Raw genomic sequence first — 22,164 nt, 5'->3', positions numbered from 1 at the left:
CGATCCAACACCGTATGTCCAGCTGTCACAAGACTCATTTTAAATACGCAGCCACATGTGCCCTCTGGACCTACTGAAACTGCATTTGCCAAGAGATGTCTGCTTTTCTACAAACCACATCTGTGAACTGTAGACCTGTTTCTAAGTTTCCTTTTACATCCAAGATTTTTTGTATTGATATTTGACAAACACCAATGTGACTTCCATCAGCTCGGCTCTGCTGAGGGTCACAAACGATATGCTAATGCAGACCAAGGTGAAATTGCCAATTTAGTTCTCTTAGATTTGTCCACGGCCTTTGATACGACCGATGACGCTATTCTGATTCATCAGCTGAAAAAATGGGTTGGGGTATCTGGTGTAGCACTTAGCTGGTTTCCCTTATTCATCCAACCGGACATTCCTCCTGGTGTCTGCTGATGACAAGGTATCCACCTGTGCTCTTTGAACCTGTGGGGTGCCTCAGGGGTCAGTTGTTGGGCCCATTTTATTTTCATTACATGCTCTGCTTAAGGCACTTAATCTGTCTATTTGGTAGTATGTTATTCTATTGCTACGCTGATGATACACACCTTTACCTTTCTGTTAAGCCCGCTGACCTCTCACATCTACCTATTCTGTACAAGTGTCTAGACGACATCAGTAACTGTATGTGTCAATATTATCTTTAATTAAATTCCAGTAAAACCAAAGTTCTGGTTTGCGCCCCAGATCAGGACTCTAATAACATCGTCTAACATCTTGGGTCATCGGCCACAGATAGAAAATCTTTTGCTAAACAGTCAATTTTGACTCTCAGCAGGAATTCAATAAACACGTCAAGTCAGTCCTGCTGCTTTCACCTCAGATACTTAAACTGTTATCCACCTGCACAAGCTGAAAACACACCGGTGCCACCGTGGCATAGCACGTCATGCTTGGTGCAAAAAAAGACAATAATTGAATTCAAATTTTCAGTCCTGATGTTCACATGGACAGTTTGTGGATAAACTAACGAACTTGCACCCCAATAAAACAAGCAGTAAAACACATCAGAAGTTTGTATTGTATTTCAGTCCCAGTTGGGACACAGCTACACAGAAGCAGCCCATTGACTTGCTATGGCAAGGGTCAAAGCCTTTCCATGAATGCTTATCTATCTTAAGGAAGTGCATTACAAACACTTAAAATGTAATCAATACTTTTAAAGTTAACATTGAACCATCATCAGATCGGCAGCATCTGTGTGTCTCACCTGGTGGGCTCATCAAAGAACATGACTGGAGGATTGTTGACCAGTTCGAGGGCGATGGCCAGTCGTTTACACTGACCACCGGACAGTGAGCTGGTACGAGTGTGAGCACAGTCGAGGAGCCCTAACGCAGTCAGAATCTCATTCACCTGAACAGAGAAAGTGAAAGAGAGGAGGAGATTCATAACCAGTCCGTTTGAAAATAGTCTCACATAGCCAGACCTGTCTCTACCACGCTGTGTCAGTGCTCCAGAAAGGTCTGGATTCATTGATAACCTTTCTGCTACAGGAGAAAAATAACGCTCTGGCCTTGTTTTTCTTCCTTTAAACCAGACACAATCATGTACAGTGGCGCTAAGCACAGGATGCAGCGACAGTGCTCAGTGTGAGAGGAACCTTACTTGTAACGTTAAACTACTTCAGTCAGTGTTTTTACCAGTTTAAATCACTGGTTCTGTTTGTGTCTGAGAGGAAGAGACCTGTGTGGATCATTCAGCTCCTGAACTAGGAACACTGAAGGAATTCTAACCAGGAGAAGTTTCAGCTGGTTGTAAGAGCCAAGTGTGCAGCATGTTTCATGACTCCATATTAACTGTGATCAGCTGGTGAGGTTTAGATATGACTTGTGTGTTTCAGGCCAGGCTTCAGTTTATTTAAGAGGACGTATTATTGTTGACACATTTTCCTGTGTGTGTTAAAATAGTAGATGTTCATCTCACCAGTTCTTTCTTCACATCCATAGTTTCACTCAGCTTTAAGTTGGCTGAAACCTGCAGCAGAGAGTGAACACATGTGTCATAACCATGTAATGCAGCATATCTTTAACAGCAGTACAGATCTGTGTCGGTCTCAGAGGCCGATCCCTGCAGCACGCTGCCACACTAACTATCAACCTTGTCATCACGGGTTCAGAAGTATTATCACTGTCACCACAGAGTTTTGAAATAAAAGCACACTTTGAGGATGACTTCAGATTTTCCTGGCTGTGCTACGAGCACTGTCAGTAACAGCTCACCATCATGGCCTCTCGTGCAGTGAGGTGTGGCAGTAGCATGTCTTCCTGCATGATGTAGCAGGACATTTTCCTGAACGTCCTCAGGTCCCTGGGTTTCCCATTTACCAGGATCTGACCCTTCATCCCTGTTTCCCTGGGCGGGGGGAGAACACACACAGTTATGTAAAGCCTTGAGCTCTATATTGCAGTGTGCCATAAGTGCCTGTGATGAAGATCATTTCTCTAACTGTGCTGCGTTTGGTTGTTTGGTAGCTTTTCTTGATAAATCTGAACTTTGTCTCATAAAACTGAGGATGAAATTTTAAACCTTTTTCTTAAGCTGTAAAGCAAAAGGGAATTTTCTCACCTGTATCCAGCCAGGATGTTCATTAAGGTGGACTTCCCGGCCCCTGAGGGCCCCATAATTCCTATCAGCTCCCGACTGCAGAACCTTCCAGAAAGGCACTTCAGTAAGGCTTTGAAACCTAGGAACAACAAAGGAGGCACTGGCCGTTTCAGCATGTCTGTCTCTATCTCTATCTTTATTTGTATCTATATCATATGATGCAAGGTCACAGTGACACTGACCTTTGACCACCAAATTCTGATTAGTTCATCCTTAGCCCAAAGTGGATGTTTGTGCCAAATTCAAAAAAATCTCCAAAGGTATTCTTGAGATATCACTTCTACAAGAATGAGACAAATGCAAGGTCACAGTGACCTTAAACTTTGACCTTTGATGACCAAATTCTGATTAGTCTGTCCTTACCTCAAAGTGGATGTTTGTGCCAAATTCAAGGAATTCTTGGGATATCACGTTAATGAGAATGAGACGGATGTAAGGTCACAGAAACCTTAACCTTTGACCACCAAATTCTAATCAGCTCATCGTTGAGTCCAAGTGGATGTTTGCGCCAAATTTGAAAAAAAAAAAAAAATCCCTCAAGGTGTTGAGATATCACGTTTACATGAACGCAACACACAAGGTCATAGTGACCTTAAAATACTAACCGTTGACAACCAGATTCTGATAAGTTCATTCCTAAGACAAAGTGGATGTTTGTGCCAAATTCAAGGAAATCTCAAAAGGTGTTCTTGAGATATTATGTTCACGAGAATGACACGGATGTACAGTAAGATCAGAGCGACATTTAACTTTGATCTTTGACCACCAAAGTCTAATTGGCATATTGGTGGATGTTTGTGCCAAATTTGTAAAAACTGTTGTTGAGATACCGGGTTCATGAGAATGGGAAAGGCGTACAAAAGACAACCAGGAAACATAACGCCTACAGCCGGGCTATCGGTGCAGAGGCGTAAAAAAAAAAAAAAAAACTTAATTCATTTAGTGCTTCTAAAAACAAACGGGTCAAACACCACTGAGGAAATAAAATGTATATTTAACACGACAACTACATCTGAGTCGAGCCCCTCCCTCTCCAACGTCCCGTCAGAGCCACCACAGTTAATGAGCACAAGCCGAGCGCCCTGCAGAGCAGCGTCACGTCGCGTCTCCCTGACCTGCTCTGGACAGACAGGTAGTGATGGTGTTTGCCCTCAGCCTCAGCACTGTTTGTCATAGTTGTTCAATTAATCCACAATAAAATCATCTCATACAGCCAGACTAATTTAGGCAATAACCCACCGTTAAGTTTAACAACAAGTAAACTAGTCTGGTGTAAAATCACAACGTCTCCCTCCAGCTCTCGGTCAGAGTTGACCACCTGCCTGTGGCGAGCAGAAGCAGACGTTGAATTGCTTTCCATGTGTCTTAATAAACCAAACCTCAGCATGTTTTACATGTCTTTAACATCTCTTTATTCAGAGAACAGAGTTTTCTAATGTGTAAAGATTTGTTGATTTTTTTTAATTTACTTTATAGATCACTAAACCTCTTGGCAGGGCGTGTTTTAAAAGTGAACAAAAAAAAATGTCTGCATGTAAAAACTTTTTGTGGAAGGGGTGCCTTTTCTTTCACTTGAGCACAGCCCTGCAAAAAGTCTGTGCACAGCACTGCTGGGTAACATGTATGTTAAATTTATCCAATGTCAAGTCTCTGATCGTGTGACGAGACAATATGTGCACGATAGCGTGCACGATCAGGCCTGTCACAATAATGTGCACTGGGGCCCATCATAACCACCTTACACCACTGACCTGCTGCGTCATCCGGACACCCCCAAACACATGAGCACAAATTTACAGCTCACGCTGTCAAAATCAACTTTATCGTTTCATGGTAGATCACCTCTGCTCCTCTGAAAGCCCCTGACACGCCTGATTCCACTCAGTCAGACAAGACAAGCATCATTTCCTGACCCACAGCTTTAGCCTGAGTACGGCTCCTACACTGCACAGTATCAAATGCTGCACTTGAGTCTAACAGCATTAACCCCCAGCACTCACCTGCGTCATCTCTCAACAACACACTGCAACCTTTGAGAGGAGCCTCTGTGCTGTGCTGCAGGAAACACAACAACAACTAGACGTTCTCTTGTTGGAACTAGAAGTCCAGGAGTTGGTCAAAGACGACCGTCCTACCTGTTCTGTCACAAATTAAATGTCATTCTTAAAATAGGCCTCCAGGCGGTCACATCAAACAGTCGATGCTAAAAGAGCCGATCCATCATCAGCAGGCAGCACCCTTTGTCTTCAACCTCTGTCACTCTGCAGGGACGACATGACTTTCACTGGCTGTGGTGGTCTGATTCTTAGATTCTTAGATTCTTAGTTAGAGTGAAGATACTGATATCATATGAAATAAGACGACCTGAGGAATGCACTGGTGCCAATCAGGAAGAGGATCCCTTGCCTCTCCGCTCACGATATGTGAATGAAAATGGGGTCAATGTGCACCCACTTGAGTCTCCCTTTACACACATGCCAGCCATTCTCATTCTGAAGTCGTCAAATACAGCTGCTTCGTGCGTCACGCATGAACAGCAAAAGCCACCTTTTGCAGCAGCATGACACGCTGCCGGCTGAGTCACTTGGTAACATGGTCCAAAAAACAACCATCACGTCCTCACTGTGACCTCGTCACATGTCCACGTTTGGTCATGGACTTTCCACGTCCACATATGACGTCCAAGGTACCCTGGGTGTGTTGGTTGTTGATGTTCTGGGACGCTGTGTCAACTTCAGCCTGTTACATGCATTGTCTGTTTTCAAAATACACTTCTGTTTTCACAGGAAATGTACAGTTTGATACAGTCTCTTTCAAAATAAAAGCACCTCCGACTGATGTTTTTTTTCCTTCAACAACACACACACACGTGGTTGGGTCTAGGAAAGAAGAACAGGGTTTGGCTTTAAGTCAGTGGTTGTCGGACCCTCCACCACCCCTCCTGCCAGCTCTACTCGGACTTCCACCACCTTAACTTTTGTTGTTTTCCCGCCATGTTCCCCTCTGACGCCGCGCTGTTGAACATTAATGGCACTTGATTTTGATGACTTTGGAGTCAGACCAGGTTATTTTAACTTGGAGCACCTGCCACTGTGAAGGTCTCTCCCCACACTCTCACGTCTATGTCTATATATATATATGTAGCTGCAAGCTATACACTCTGTTCTGTCATCTCACATCTATGTTTTGGTTAACAGTCGACTCTTGTCTTAGATAATAAAACATAATTACTGAGTTTGTAGATACCTGTAAGAGCTGCTCCACTTTGCGAGAAAGAACATTTAAACATAATATTTGTCACATTTCCAAGAAATCATTGCACTGATGTTTTGTTCAAACTGCTCAGAGCGTCCAGACCTGCCTCCACAGCCACAGCTCTATTGTGAAACTCACTGGTGCTTCATTTACACACTGCGGTGACTGTGCAAACACACACAGAGGATTTTACGGCGCCGTGCTGTGGAGCTATTGAAGCTCATCAATCACAAGTGTATACCTGCAGTTTCTGTAAAGGTTGAAAGGAATTATACTTATGTTTGCTGGCACACACTCCTCCCATACCTTCACCTCCACTCCTTTCACCCTGCCTTACTTCACCTCTTCCCCATTTATCCTACCTCACCTCACATAACCTCTTTTTCACCCCACCTCACTTTCACTTCACTTCCCCTGCTTCTCACCGTACCTCATTTCACTTCCCGTCACTTTCACCCTACCCGACTTCACTTCCCCTCAATTTCACCCAACCTCACTTCACTTCCCCTCACTTTCACCCTACCTCACTTCACTTCCCCTCACTTTCACCCTACCTCACTTCACTTCCCCTCAATTTCACCCAACCTCACTTCACTTCCCCTCACTTTCACCCTACCTCACTTCACTTCCCGTCACTTTCACCCTACCCGACTTCACTTCCCCTCACTTTCACACTACTTCACTTCACTTCCCTCACTTTCACCCTACCTCACTTCACTTCCCCTCACTTTCACCCTACCCGACTTCACTTCCCCTCACTTTCACCCTACCTCACTTCACTTCCTGTCACTTTCATCCTACCTCACTTCACTTCCCGTCACTTTCACCCTACTTCACTTCACTTCCCGTCACTTTCACCCTACCTCACTTCACTTCCTGTCACTTTCATCCTACCTCACTTCACTTCCTGTCACTTTCATCCTACCTCACTTCACTTCCCCTCACTTTCACCCTACCTCACTTCACTTCACCTCACTTTCACCCTACCCGACTTCACTTCCCCTCACTTTCGCCCTACCTCACTTCACTTCCTGTCACTTTCATCCTACCTCACTTCACTTCCCGTCACTTTCACCCTACTTCACTTCCCGTCACTTTCACCCTACCTCACTTCACTTCCTGTCACTTTCACCCTACCTCACTTCACTTCCTGTCACTTTCATCCTACCTCACTTCACTTCCCCTCACTTTCACCCTACCCGACTTCACTTCCCCTCACTTTCACCCTACCTCACTTCACTTCCTGTCACTTTCATCCTACCTCACTTCACTTCCCGTCACTTTCACCCTACTTCACTTCACTTCCCGTCACTTTCACCCTACCTCACTTCACTTCCTGTCACTTTCATCCTACCTCACTTCACTTCCTGTCACTTTCATCCTACCTCACTTCACTTCCCCTCACTTTCACCCTACCCGACTTCACTTCCCCTCACTTTCACCCTACCTCACTTCACTTCCTGTCACTTTCATCCTACCTCACTTCACTTCCCGTCACTTTCACCCTACTTCACTTCACTTCCCGTCACTTTCACCCTACCTCACTTCACTTCCTGTCACTTTCATCCTACCTCACTTCACTTCCTGTCACTTTCATCCTACCTCACTTCACTTCCCCTCACTTTCACCCTACCTCACTTCACTTCACCTCACTTTCACCCTACCCGACTTCACTTCCCCTCACTTTCACCCTACCTCACTTCACTTCCCGTCACTTTCACCCTACTTCACTTCCCGTCACTTTCACCCTACTTCACTTCACTTCCCGTCACTTTCACCCTACCTCACTTCACTTCCTGTCACTTTCATCCTACCTCACTTCACTTCCACTCACTTTCAACCTACCTCACTTCACTTCCCCTCACTTTCACCCTACCTCACTTCACTTCACCTCACTTTCACCCTACCCGACTTCACTTCCCGTCACTTTCACCCTACCTCACTTCACTTCCCGTCACTTTCACCCTACTTCACTTCCCGTCACTTTCACCCTACCTCACTTCACTTCCCGTCACTTTCACCCTACTTCACTTCACTTCCCCTCACTTTCACCCTACCCGACTTCACTTCCCCTCACTTTCACCCTACCTCACTTCACTTCCCCTCACTTTCACCCTACCCGACTTCACTTCCCGTCACTTTCACCCTACCCGACTTCACTTCCCCTCACTTTCACCCTACTTCACTTCCCCTCACTTTCACCCTACCTCACTTCACTTCCCGTCACTTTCACCCTACCTCACTTCACTTCCTGTCACTTTCACCCTACTTCACTTCCCCTCACTTTCACCCTACCTCACTTCACTTCCCGTCACTTTCACCCTACCTCACTTCACTTCCCGTCACTTTCACCCTACCTCACTTCACTTCCCCTCACTTTCACCCTACCCGACTTCACTTCCCTTCACTTTCACCCTACTTCACTTCCCGTCACTTTCACCCTACCTCACTTCACTTCCCGTCACTTTCACCCTACTTCACTTCACTTCACCTCACTTTCACCCTACCTCACTTCACTTCCCGTCACTTTCACCCTACTTCACTTCACTTCACCTCACTTTCACCCTACCTCACTTCACTTCCCCTCACTTTCACCCTACCCGACTTCACTTCCCTTCACTTTCACCCTACTTCACTTCCCGTCACTTTCACCCTACTTCACTTCACTTCCCCTCACTTTCACCCTACTTCACTTCACTTCCCCTCACTTTCACCCTACCTCACTTCACTTCCCCTCACTTTCACCCTACTTCACTTCACTTCCCCTCACTTTCACCCTACTTCACTTCACTTCCCCTCACTTTCACCCTACTTCACTTCACTTCCCCTCACTTTCACCCTACCTCACTTCACTTCCCCTCACTTTCACCCTACTTCACTTCACTTCCCCTCACTTTCACCCTACCCGACTTCACTTCCCCTCACTTTCACCCTACTTCACTCATTTTCACACTACATCATTTCATTCCCCTCCTTTGACCCTACTTCACTTCACTTCCCCTCACTTTCACCCTACCTCTCCTCTGTCCTCCGGCTCACCCACTCAGCTCCATTATTGATGACCTCATCATTCTCAGATGCTGCAGCACTTACAGGAAGCCTCGGAGGACGCACTCAGACACATGCAGACACTTAACATCAGACTCATAGATAAAGTCCGGCTGGTTCACAGCGTCCAGCTCAGCGTCACAGATCTGCACTCAGGTCTCTACACAGGAGAAAAGACTTCACAGATGGAGGTGACTGGTTTGGTGAATGTGCGTCTGCTCAGCGTGCCCACCTTTGATAAAGAGTAGCACACAGCTGCGTCCCTGTCCTCTTCAAAGGGAGACACCAGACACAGACTCTCACATCGCAGATGAAACAGTCACAAGTAATGCCCGGTGACCTCCTTTTGTTTCCAGCACCACCACCATGAGCCCACCACGTGATCACCAGGACGACCTTTACATTTCAGGCCCTCTGGTGAAGCTCTAAACTCAAGATTATGCCGTGATGTTGATGTCATCGCTTAGCTTACAATAAACAAACAACTGTGACCATGAATCTCTGCGAATTAAATATGATTCTGTCCATTCATCTAATATCCAACTCATCCCGAGTCGTCACATATCGCCGCTTTGTCTTTGGCCTTCACATCTACATGTTGCACACTAGGTCTCTATACTTGACGCTGTTGTAGGACTGGTCTGGGATGCCGCGACCAACGCCAGGATGTCAACCAAAACATGTGTTAGGGTTAGAAAACAGGAGCAACCCTGTCTTTCCAGCTTCCTTACATTGTTACTGGCAGCATTTCAACCTCATATCAGACTGCCGCGACAGGTGCCCTCCAGCTGTGGTATGAGGAAGAAAGAGAAGAGGATATACTACTATACAGGCCTGAAGTACACACACATGCACACACATGACCTATACATGCATTAAATGGAGAGGTGTCAGAGTGAGGGGGCAGCCCATGGACAGGCACCCTAAGCAGGGGCACCTTGGCAACGCCCAGGAGGCCAACTGTCTGAGCTACTGCCACAGACTACAGGGACTGAAGCCTGGGTTCAAAAGGTCAATGACTTTGATCTGCATTGATGGAAATACACACAGTGGTAGCGTGTGAGTAGCTACTACATTTGTATATTGCTGTCCATGACTCCACTGTGCAGCGCCTATTGATCCTCTGTGTGCCATGGACACTGATGGATCCTGGTGAGGGCAGCGTGTCAAACACAATCAGCCCTGCTCCCTCTGTCTCTATGTAGGAAAACGATCTCAACGAGAAAGATCGATAAAGACAAGAGTTTGTAACACTAACTAAAGCAGCAGCTCAGCGCTCACTGCTGGAGGCATCAGTCAGTCACCTCACTGTAGCTGCTGCACCACGCAGAGGCAACAGAGCGAGGCTGACAGTGAGCTGACCTCCTCACCTCATGTTTGTCCTGAAAGCGTCTCTGTCTGATTCAAAACACAACTGACTGTGAACAGAACAAAACATTTGCTCTGTTTAATTTTTATTAGTTATTTTATCTATCTATCTATCTATCTATCTATCTATCTATCTATCTATCTATCTATCTATTTTATGAGGCAGCTGATCCAACACGTTCTCATCCCATGTTGTCAGATATCGCCGCTTTGTCATTCTTATGTGCTAGGTACCCACCTGTATCTGCTGTTGATGCTCTGGGACACCGCAACCAACGCCAGGAAGTCGACAAAAGCATGTGGTTAGGGTTAGAAACAAACATCATGGTTTAGCTCTACACTCGCATGGGAAGTGAACACCGGGCTTACAGGTGAAAGTCTGGGGTTTGTTGGACCGATCCACCATCCCTCCCACCCACCCTTTACAACTCTTCCCCTTGGTTTTGCGCATTCACGTGAGGGGAAGTGGTGTCCCAGTTCTCCGTTAGGTTAGCTCTTTACCTGACGGAGAATTTGGACACCACTTCCCCTTAAGTGAAGGGGAAGAAATGGAATTGGTCCTAGGTCTGTGAGGGCTTAGGGCTTGAGTCAACGAGTCTGTAATGGAGCCATTTGGGATTGGGGGATTATGTTCTTACCAGCCATGTTATGAACTGACACTGCCTGGTCGTGTATCATACAAAGCTACAGTGTTTGAGGACTTCAGAATGAGAACTGGCGGCCTGATCTCGTCTTCTGCTCAGCGGTGAAGGAGCTCCTGAACCTCATTGTGTCGTCTTGGAGTTAGCTGCTAACAGCTACTTTTTAAATCTCCCATGATGGGTTGCACACACAATGCGTTGTCAAAACGTCACACCTGTGCCACCCATGATCCGTCCTGCTGGCTGTCCTATTTAAACAGACATCATTCCACCGCATGCTTTAAAACCAGCCGCCGGCCATTTGACCAGCTGGGGGTCAGGTGACACCATCAGCCGGCTTGAGTCCAACTCATACCGGCCAGTTCACACCACTGACACTTTTCTCTGCAACGTTCTGAAACATCTTGTTGCCGATCTTTCGTCTGAACTGGGCTTTATATAAGAAACGATGAGACCTATAACAGCGCAATACTTCCACCTTGAACAGGCAGTGTAAAAGCAGCTTTTGATGCTCAAAAGAGACAAACAGGAAGTCCATTCAGGGCCTGAAGACACACTTGTGAGAGATTTTAGAGCAATGTGCTGGAAGGTGCTCTGCATCAACATCATCAAAACGCCGAATGAAGTATCTTTGGGACAAATTCTGTTCATCAGTAGAGCTCCACAGAACTGGAGAATCTCAGAGAGCTTAGTGCTCGATCTTGTGCCTACATGAAGTCATCGTCCTTGTCTTGGTAACAGTTTGATGGTATGTGGTGCATTTCCACAGCCTACTTCCTCACTACTTTACAAAGTAAAGAATAATGTGTGCTACCTCTCCTCCTCCAGCACGGTCCCTCCTGGATGGTGTAGGAAAGGTCGCTGAACTCCAGGTCCACGGCTGAGCGTTTGGGTAGGTGGGAGAAACGCTGTGCCTCCGTGATCTGGTTCTCAACCTTCTTCAGGTGGGTCAACATGGAGGCTTCCTGCTGCTGCTGAGGCTGGCCGCCTCCGTTACACATGATGGCCTCCTCCATGGGGATGCTCACAGAATCAGGTTCCAACGCCTTGTTGTCCATACCAGCTCTCTGTCTGTGGGAGGGGAGAGAGAAGAGAAAGGGATGGATGAAGGCAGTGAGGTAAGAAAGGTAAAAACAGAAGTTGCTCTACATCACAATACATCACTACACTGAAGCTGTCTCCAGAGAAATGTAGCAGCTCAGCTATGACAAACTTGTGAAGCTACTTTTACTTTTTTCACTCTGTTTTCAAAACACACTTCTGTTTTTCTACAACAACAAACGCACATGGTTGAGTTTAGGAAAATTGTACAGTGTTTGGCTTTACAATCTTACGTGCAGTGAACACGGACCTCCCTGGTAAAAGTTGGTGGTTGTTGGACCCGCCCTACTCAGACGTCCACTGCCTCAACTTTCATTGCTGTCCCGCTGCGTTTCCCCCTGACACCACCGGGAGCTGTTAAACAATAACGGTGAGCAGCTGCGTGTCACGCTCATGTGAAAGGATGGCTTTTTTGTGGGTGTCTGACGCCAGAAGTCACTGACCAGGCACTGATTTTTGATTACTTTGGAGTGAGGCCTGGTTGGTTAACATAATCTATGACTACTGATGACTCATCAGGGTCTTGGAGAATGTTTCACTTAAATGCAGAAGATTTCCACCTCTGCTCCTTCAAACTCTGTCACCAGGGACAAATGGGCACCTGAAATCGGGGAGTTGGGGGGTAAAAATACTTTAGCTTGGTCGATAAATAGGTGTTATCAAATAACTTATTTGACATTTGAATGGATATAAGACACTTAAGGATTCATCGTGTTGCTGCGGTCATCAATGGAGAAGGATCCACTGGAAACTATCTGTAAAAGCACTAGGAGTGTAAAGAGTATGAAGACCACACCTCACCGAGCAGTTTCTCTCATTGTTTCTCAGTTTCTCAGTTTCTCTCATTGCCTACACATCCCACGCAGCCCAAAGGTTATCTAAACTCCATTTAATATGTTTTCTCACAAACAATTCAGCTCCTGAGCCTCAGCAGCGCTCCACTGTCAACAGATACAGATCAGCCAGCACACAGAAGAAACTGCTGTTTCCTCTGACACACAGACAGTGGCGAGTAACAGCATGTCTCAGCAGGCTGTGTGTGTGTGTGTGTGTGTGTGTGTGTGTAGGAGAAAGGACGACATGAGTCTGAGTACAAACCAGCTCGATATCACTTATGATGGAGACATCTGCTGTCAGGCCTCTGATGGGTGGGAACAAACCAACCATATGAGTTACAGTCCAGTTAGCTGCTGTCTGAATTACATCAACTGGAAAGTTTTTTTGTCAGTATAGGAAGCTGTGTGATATTATAATATGAGACATACTTAATATTGTGGGTTTAAAATTAGACAAACATTACTGAGATATTTTTCTCTTGTCTGTGTCTTGTGTTGACAGTCTGCTAAACCACTTAGAAAATGTTTGAACCAAAGAGTTTGACATGCTGCTAACCAGATTTAAACTTTCCTTTTCTGTAGATTGTTTTATTAATTTACATAATTTTGATTATAACTGTTTTGAATGCACCGAAATGTTGAGCTGTTTGTCAAGTCTTTGTCATGTTCTGACAATAAATACAGCAAAACTTCAGTTAAAAGCCTCGTCCCCATTTACACTCCATAGCCTGTTTTAAACAGGAGTTGTGCAAATTTGCAGGAAAGCCCAATCAGTGTTTTTTCAGCATTGGCAGTATAAAAACAAAATCGGGGAGTGCAGCAAAATGCCGCCTACCTACTTTTGTTTATACAGAATGCGCCTTTTTCAGGGCAATGGGGGCGTGAGCAAGTAACAAAACGTGTAGCTCAGCGTGTGACGTAAACAGTGACGTGGGAGGGAAGCCGCGGCTGGTCAGTCCTTCGGTGATTCTCTCGTAAGTCGGCCCGTCCTTCACCGTCCCCGTCATCTGACGGTTAATGGCCTCTTCGTTTGCGAGGACAAGGAGGGCGCGCAATTCCTTGTCTCCCCAGTTGCTCATCTTTACAGTGTCTGTCAGGTTTGTGTTTCCCTCTTGCTACTAGCTGCTCGCTAATTCCTGCTATCAGCTGTTTCCTGTTTATCCACCACCAGTGGCTCGCACGTGTCATCAACAGCTCCTCCCACAAGTCATCAACAGCTCCTCCCACAAGTCATCAACAGCTCCTCCCACAAATCATCAACAGCTCCTCCCACAAGTCATCAACAGCTCCTCCCACAAATCATCAACAGCTCCTCCCACAAGTCATCAACAGCTCCTCCCACAAGTCATCAACAGCCCCTCCCGTGGCAGAAGGCTGACTCAGTCTGTTTAAACTAAAAGGGTTCCACCAATATGTCTACCCTACGAGGCGGAAAATTGGGCACCTCGGATCAACTCGCCAGTCCGGCTCTGTGTGTCTCTTGCTGGCAAAACGGCCCAACATTTGCCGAAAATCTGGCAGTGTAGAAGGGGCTATAGTCCTCTTTACCAGCCCGCTGTGGCTACACACTTTGACAATTAAAGGCCTGTCTCTATTAGAGGACTGGGGCCTCATTTATAAAGCTTGCTTACGCACAAAACGGGGATTGAAAGTGGCGTACGCCAAAGGTTGTGATTTATAAAAATAAACTTGGCGGGAGAATGTGCGCACCTGTAAGCAAACTCTGAGTCATGCGTACGCACATTTTGGAGACACTGGGAAGTGGCGACGCAGACGGCGAGGTGGAGAAGTGGAGTCAGATTTTTATTGATGTCTCACACCAATTTCATGTCACGCTATATCCACCTTAGATCCATGTTATCACTGAAATTAAATCCAGCAGCCTTATTTTGCGCTTGGAGTGAGTGATAATTGTTTCATAAAAACGTTGTAAAATCCAACTCAAATCCTGAATTGAAATTATTTCTAAATACGTATTTAATCCGCACTGCCTCTAACGTCTCACCTGTGAGCGCAGGAGGGGGAGAGGACGGCGTGACTGCATGGAATATATTTATTTATTTAGCTGAATATTTCCAGTGCATTTATCATGTCTCGAAATACAGCCATTAGGCACAACCGTTACACTCATTTCATCAGCCCTACTTAGACATGTGTTGTTCATGACAAAGCTGGCATGAAGAAACGTGTTCGCCTATTACACTTTCATCTTTGAATTGTATTTCAAATTACACGCTGTAATTTGGGACAGGGATACCACTGGTTCATGCTGTAATTCAGGCCGGGAGTCTGATCAGACTAATTGCCATAAACATATAAATACTGTGGTGACCCTCGTGTGTAATTGCGCAAGATGGCACTGTCCGTGCAGTCCCACAGACACAGCTGACAGCATCAGCAGCGTTGATGTGTTGCCACTTATTTTTGCTTTCTTTTATTAGTGATCCCGCTGCTGTGGCCTGGTCTGGTTGCCAAGCAGTTCATTTTTATAGAAGTTTTTTGGATGTATAAAACAGGTTGTTAGTTACCCACTGGAGCTAATGTTCGTTAGCTTAGATCACACATACAGATGTAAATGTTTAAACATCGTTAGCTTAATCATATTCTCCACAATTTAATTGTTCATTTCATTTTACTGAAACCATCAGCACCAGTCACTGATCGAGGGCCAAGTTACGAGGACTTTAGAGTGAGACCAAGAAGCATTTTACGGGGCTAATGATGCTCAAAAAAATGATCCACTGATTTACAGACATTTCTTTACCAGTGTAAGTCTATGGGGCAAAGTGTTTATGGGCCCAACGTTTGTGGTTGTAGCTTCTTCAGTCAGAGGATATTTGAGTAAACTGAATATCTCTGGACTCACTGACTGGGAAACAGATCACTTAATAATAAAACCAAAGTTGCAGACCTACTTCACTGTACATGCACTGTTAATAAGGTTAATACCTCAGGAGACATCTACTGGCACCTGATCATTTCTGTCATCATATCTAGGTTTAACCAGGAATAAAGGTGCCAGGTGTCACCTGCTGACATACAGATTTTTCTTCCCTTTTTGTGGTCAAAATGTCTCTTTAGTTTCTGAGTCAGTCCAGCTTTGGGAGACTTTTGAAGATTTGGTGTTGAGGATTTGTTCACACATTTACTGAACTGCTGGTGATGGTTCGTTCTTAGTCCAGCTTCAGTGGAAAGGTCTATACGTTTCCTGGGAAAGATAGCTTAGGTATAATCAACATCAGACAAAATCCACGTCCATTGTCCTGGCAGGACTCTAAGAAGTAGAAATATGCAACCTCCCCTGTGATCGCGAGGTGATTACTGATCATCGAAACAGAGATACGTCTAATCTACTTGCAGCACAGACCACTGTAAAATCGGTTCCCAAGTCTGAGGTGGTACAGTAATTTGTCCTTTTTGAGACAGAAGTCTCATTTAATCACTCATGGGGTTCTTAATCCCCTTGTGGATTAAAATCAACTTTCTTTTCTACCCTTGATCTGCTCAGAGCAGGGGGGGCCCGGCGTTAACAGCTTGGGAAAAAATCTGCAGACTCAGGTACACCACCAAGCACCAAGCCCAACTAATGTATGGGAATCGACTGCTCCTTCACTTGCCCTCCACATCACACCTCCACGCAGACACATTTCACTGACAGCAGGGAGAGACAGGCCAAAGAAAAGTCTTTTCTGGGTGTCAAATGGTCCTGATGAGAGGCAGGCAGGGAAACAGAGAGACATGTTTCGTATGCCAACATGTCACGAGTCAACCTGGAGAGGACGGGATGGAAGGTCCAACAAGGGGAGAGGAGAGAGGCAGAGAACTCAGTGACCTCAGTGCCTCAGATTATCTACTGTACCACTGTTACTTTTGTATCTGACTCAAAGGCTTGATGCCTCAAATAGAGCCGGATTAAAGGCCAATTAGAGTCAAATAAAGTGTTCAGTTCCCCACAGCTAAATGGAGACATCAAAGTAATCATGCTAACTGCCTGCTCCAACTGGAATGAACTTTGAACAGACGTCTAATCTATAGATTTTCTCCAAAAATAAGACTAAAGCCACATTTGGCCGATGCTCTCTGGTTTACAGCACGTAACAACACTATGAAATAAAATCAAACACCCACCATCAGTTAGATGCACCGCTGAGCCCTGGTCTAATGCTAACTGTATGTTACAGAGAGCCCAGCGCTCACATCGCCTCTGTCAAGGGCAAAGAAATAGTTTTGGAAAATCATTTGCTTCATTGAGTTAGATGAGATGACTGATACCACTCTCAAGTAGGATACAAAATATGCCTTCAAATTGTCAAATACAGCCGTCGTTAAATACCAACGCTTGGTCAAAGTCACCTTTCATGTTGGTATGATACGCTGCCAGGTGGTGTCACTTTGTAACAGGGAACCTTTCGCGGGATGGCACGAGCCTGTGTGATACGGAGATGAGCGGCATCAGTTCACAGCGTGGCTGGACAGCACCTGTCCCTGTGGTACGATACGTCACAACACAGCGTTAGTTTTAAACACGGCCAGTAAAGACTTAATATAAGGAGCTGGAAAGTTCCTAGAAGGTGAGCCCGGTCTCACTCCGAAGACGTGGAAATCGGCACTTGGGCAGTGACATGCAGCGCCAGAAACCAATGAAGAAAAGCTTCCTTTAATGGGGCAGGCAGGAGGGACGGTGGATCGGTCCAACAAACACCAACCTTAACCCGAAAGATTGTAAAGCCAAACCGCGTTCTTTTTTCCTAAATGTAACCACGTGTGTGTGTTGGCTAAACGTAACCACGTGTGTGTGTTGGCTAAACGTAACCATGTGTGTGCGTGTCAGCTAAACTTAACCACGTGTGTGTGTCGGCTAAACGTAACCACGTGTGTGTGTCAGCTAAACGTAACCACGTGTGTGTGTCAGCTAAACGTAACCACGTGCGTGTGTCGACTAGACGTAACCACGTGTGTGTGTTGGCTAAACTTAAACACGTGTGTGTGTCGGCTAAACGTAACCACGTGTGTGTGTCGACTAAACGTAACCACGTGCGTGTGTCGGCTAAACGTAACCACGTGTGTGTGTTGGCTAAACTTAAACACGTGTGTGTGTCGGCTAAACGTAACCACGTGTGTGTGTCGACTAAACGTAACCACGTGTGTGTGTCGACTAAACGTAACCACGTGCGTGTGTCGGCTAAACGTAACCACGTGTGTGTGTCAGCTAAACTTAACGACGTGTGTGTGTCGGCTAAACGTAACCACGTGTGTGTGTCGGCTAAACTTAACCACGTGTGTGTGTCGGCTAAACGTAACCACGTGTGTGTGTGTTGGCTAAACGTACCCATGTGTGTGTGTCGGCTAAACGTAACCATGTGTGTGTGTCGGCTAAACTTAACCACGTGTGTGTGTCGGCTAAACGTAACCACGTGTGTGTGTCGGCTAAACGTAACCATGTGTGTGTTTCGGCTAAACTTAACCACGTGTGTGTGTTGGTTAAACGTAACCGTGTGTGTGTGTGTGTGTTGGCTAAACGTAACCACGTGTGTGTGTTGGTTAAACGTAACCATGTGTGTGTGTGTGTGTATCGGCTAAACTTAACCACGTGTGTGTGTTGGTTAAATGTAACCATGTGTGTGTGTGTGTGTGTCGGCTAAACTTAACCACGTGTGTGTGTTGGTTAAACGTAACCGTGTGTGTGTGTGTGTGTTGGCTAAACGTAACCACGTGTGTGTGTGTGTTGGTTAAACGTAACCATGTGTGTGTGTGTGTGTATCGGCTAAACTTAACCACGTGTGCGTGTTGGCTAAACTTAACCACGTGTGTGTGTTGGCTAAACGTAACGTTTGGGTTTTTTTTTAATCAGATGGCTGTATTTTGTATTTATTTTACCGCAGATCTGTAAAACCCGCTCACACCACCTGGCCAGGAAACGACGATGTAGATATACTTTACTCTGTTGTCGTATACACACACTGAGCTACTGCCACCTCAAAGTATTACGTCACTGACATAGTATTTACACAGCTGACATCATCCTCACTTTAAGGTTTAATTTTTACTTTATATATTTCAGTAAATTCCTAAAGTCACAAACAACATGGCCGATCTGCTCCGTCCTCACTCCTGAACAGAAATGTACAAGAATGTACGTTCTGTGCTGGTTGAAGCTGGAGGTGATGAGTACCTGTAAACATGCTGAGATGACTCACAGGCTGCTGCCTAAACACTGCATGCGCTGCATGAATGAGTGCTGTCGTGTCAACTTGAATGCTAACGTTGAGTTAAAGCAACGGCTCGCACACAAGAGCCGGAAGTGTCTGCTGCAGCCTCTGACACATTCCTCCAGTGCCTGTTTGGCTTATTGTGATGTCATTTCTTAGAGTTTCTTCAAATACATCATGTCTCTACACTCTGTGCAACCTGAGCTAAAAGTTTCTGTGAGTCAATAAACCAGAGTAATCTGAAAAAGTATTGAAATTGTGCCATTTAAAAAAAGTAATACAGAAATCAGAAATCTTTTTTTTTCATCAGATTTTACAAAATAAAAACACACAAAACATTTTGATCCAGAAACATAAAGAAAATATGTTGTAACACTCCATAAGTTATCTGAATCCTGTACATTATCTTATACAGGATCATGCAAACACAGATCTCCTACAGCCACTGCAGGGAAGTTCACGGGAGACTCTGGCATAATTTAATAATTTAAACAGGATCCTGCTACCATCTGCAGGAGGTCCTTCATTTTAAAGGATTAACGTTCAGATAGGATCTGACTGCTCCAACAGTGAACAGCAGCCTCCCTGACTGTTCTTACACAACAGGAGAGGGCTGAACATGAGGATGTTAAGACCCAGAGCAGTGGGTTAGCAGCCTGCTCTCCCATGACTTTGTAAGAATGAGAGTTAAGTCACTGAAAAAGAAAAAACGACAGGCTCACGAACATTCCTCGTAAGAACTACAGCCCACAGAGGCTCTGTAAGCTGCGACAGCACTGACACGGGGGGGGGGGGACTTGATAATAATGTACTCTAGGAAACTGTCTCAGCTGACAGGTCAGAGACTAAACTACAGCACTTCTGTTTATCAGTGATCATTACAAGGTAAATGATAATGTGTGTAAACTAGAATCACCGCCCCGTGGTTGTATGACTCTGCCCTCCAGTCCAGTCTCTATAGCCCCTTTCACACTGCCAGATTTTCGGCGAATGTTGGGCCGTTTTGCCAGCAAGAGACACACAGAGCCGGATTGGCGAGTTGATCTGAGGTGCCCAATTTTCCGCCTCGTAGGGTAGACATATTGGTGGAACCCTTTTAGTTTAAACAGACTGAGGCGGCCTTCTGCAACGGGAGGGGCTGTTGATGACTTGTGGGAGGAGCTGTTGATGACTTGTGGGAGGGGCTGTTGATGACTTGTGGGAGGGGCTGTTGATGACTTGTGGGAGGGGCTGTTGATGACTTGTGGGAGGGGCTGTTGATGACTTGTGGGAGGAGCTGTTGATGACTTGTGGGAGGGGCTGTTGATGACTTGTGGGAGGGGCTGTTGATGACTTGTGGGAGGTGCTGTTGATGACTAGTGGGAGGAGCTGATGATGACTTGGAGCAGCTAGTAGCAAGAGGGAAACACAAACCTGACAGACACTGTAAAGATGAGCAACTGGGGAGACAAGGAATTGCGCGCCCTCCTTGTCCTCGCAAACGAAGAGGCCATTAACCGTCAGATGACGGGGACGGTGAAGAACGGGCCGACTTACGAGAGAATCACCGAAGGACTGACCAGCCGCGGCTTCCCTCCCACGTCACTGTTTACGTCACACGCTGAGCTACACGTTTTGTTACTTGCTCACGCCCCCCATTGCCCCGAAAAAGGCACATTCTGTATAAACAAAAGTAGGTAGGCGGCATTTTGCTGCACTCCCCGATTTTGTTTTTATACTGCCAATGCTGAAAAAACACTGATTGGGCTTTCCTGCAGATTTGCACAACTCCTGTTTAAAAAGGGCTACAGTCTCCATCCATGTCAGTGAAAACATGGATGCTTCACACACAGAAGATCTATACAATCAGCACAGTTTCAAAATTCAATTCAGTATCTGACCAAATGTCTCCCCTTCTGTTCCTGAGATATGACGTTAAAACATGATGATGTCACGGTCAAGCTGACCTTTGACCTTCATCCTGTTAGACATTTGTGTTGGATCACTACGGACGAGCAGTATGGAGATATTTTGTGGTTTCAATGATGTGTTTTTGGACGTTTGAATCTGGGGCGCCGTCAGCCTCCATTAGGTGGAGTTGTGTTGCTACCTCCTCTCCCCTTGGATCTCTGCAAGTGATGTGATGTGATGTGTTCTAGATGACACTGATACCACTTCTCCACAGTCATGGGCTGGTTTGGTTTGGGTCGTCAGCCCAGCACAGCAGGGGTTTGTGTCTCCATGACAACAGGTCCACCTGTTGAAGGTGTGTCTTTAACTGATGACGTTTAAAAGCAGCGGGCTGATCCACGGCTAAAGTCCCTGTTATTGTTGCTGCAGGTGTTTTTCCACAGCAGGGCAGGTAAAGGAAGTTTACCTGTTGGAGGTGAGCTGTTTGTCTGCAGCTCTTCGTGGTCATCATCATCATCATCATCATCATCATCATCATCTCACTGTGGCTGTTTCTGCTTTCACTCTTCCTCCCTGCCGTATTATTAGACTTGTCTTTATTGAAGAAAAGCTGCTGACACAGTTCTGCTAATTCAGAAATAACATATTTCACTTCCTGTAGATTCTTCACAATAAAAGTCCCCTGTTATTTTGTTATGTATAAACTTTTATTGTGAAGCAGCAAAATGAGAAAATGTTGAGTTTTTGAGCAGCAGCTTCACACAACTTCTAACACGGCTGATAGTGAACATGAAACAGTGAAATAAAGCAGATATGTAAAGTACAAACAGGACGCAGGAGAGAAGCTAAACTCCAAACCACAGAGATTCAGTCAGAAGCTACAGACGCACTGAGAGCTGAACACAGAGACTTTTAAAGACACCTGTCTCTGTCTCACAACACACATGCTTGTTTAAGGGGGATGCGGCATGGCTTGACTCGGCACAGCCAAAAGTGACAGTGGAAAAGGCCCATGTGAGCACGTCCTGAGTACGTGGGGACACGTTCTGTTCCCCAGCTGAGAACACGACAATATAAAGTCTCTGTCTGTGGAGCAGCTCCATCACAGGTTTGAGCCTCTGTGGTTGCTGGCAGACACAGAGCAGCTCATGTTCGCACATACTGATCGAACTCTCCTCGACCATG

The 22,164-nt window shown here is 45.7% G+C and overlaps 2 protein-coding genes across 2 annotated transcripts in view; one reads left to right on the top strand and one right to left on the bottom strand.

Annotated features, from left to right (window-relative positions):
• The window catches only part of abcg1 (ATP-binding cassette, sub-family G (WHITE), member 1), a 391,642-nt gene that overhangs the window by 8,035 nt on the left and 361,443 nt on the right, over positions 1 to 22,164 (top strand). The window lies entirely within an intron of this gene.
• The window catches only part of LOC125889525 (ATP-binding cassette sub-family G member 4-like), a 31,013-nt gene that overhangs the window by 7,815 nt on the left and 1,034 nt on the right, over positions 1 to 22,164 (bottom strand). Inside the window, exons 2-6 of the mRNA XM_049577596.1 lie at positions 11,758 to 12,014; positions 2,593 to 2,710; positions 2,247 to 2,379; positions 1,951 to 2,001; positions 1,235 to 1,380 (exon numbers count right to left, since the gene is read on the bottom strand). Of these exons, the coding sequence (XP_049433553.1) occupies positions 1,235 to 1,380; positions 1,951 to 2,001; positions 2,247 to 2,379; positions 2,593 to 2,710; positions 11,758 to 12,001 (692 nt within the window). The 5' untranslated portion in view covers positions 12,002 to 12,014. The remainder of the gene's footprint in view (positions 1 to 1,234; positions 1,381 to 1,950; positions 2,002 to 2,246; positions 2,380 to 2,592; positions 2,711 to 11,757; positions 12,015 to 22,164) is intronic.

The sequence above is a fragment of the Epinephelus fuscoguttatus genome, linkage group LG5, assembly GCF_011397635.1.
Source record: "Epinephelus fuscoguttatus linkage group LG5, E.fuscoguttatus.final_Chr_v1".
Taxonomy (NCBI): domain Eukaryota; kingdom Metazoa; phylum Chordata; class Actinopteri; order Perciformes; family Serranidae; genus Epinephelus; species Epinephelus fuscoguttatus.
This window is presented reverse-complemented; position numbering and strand designations above follow the sequence as displayed.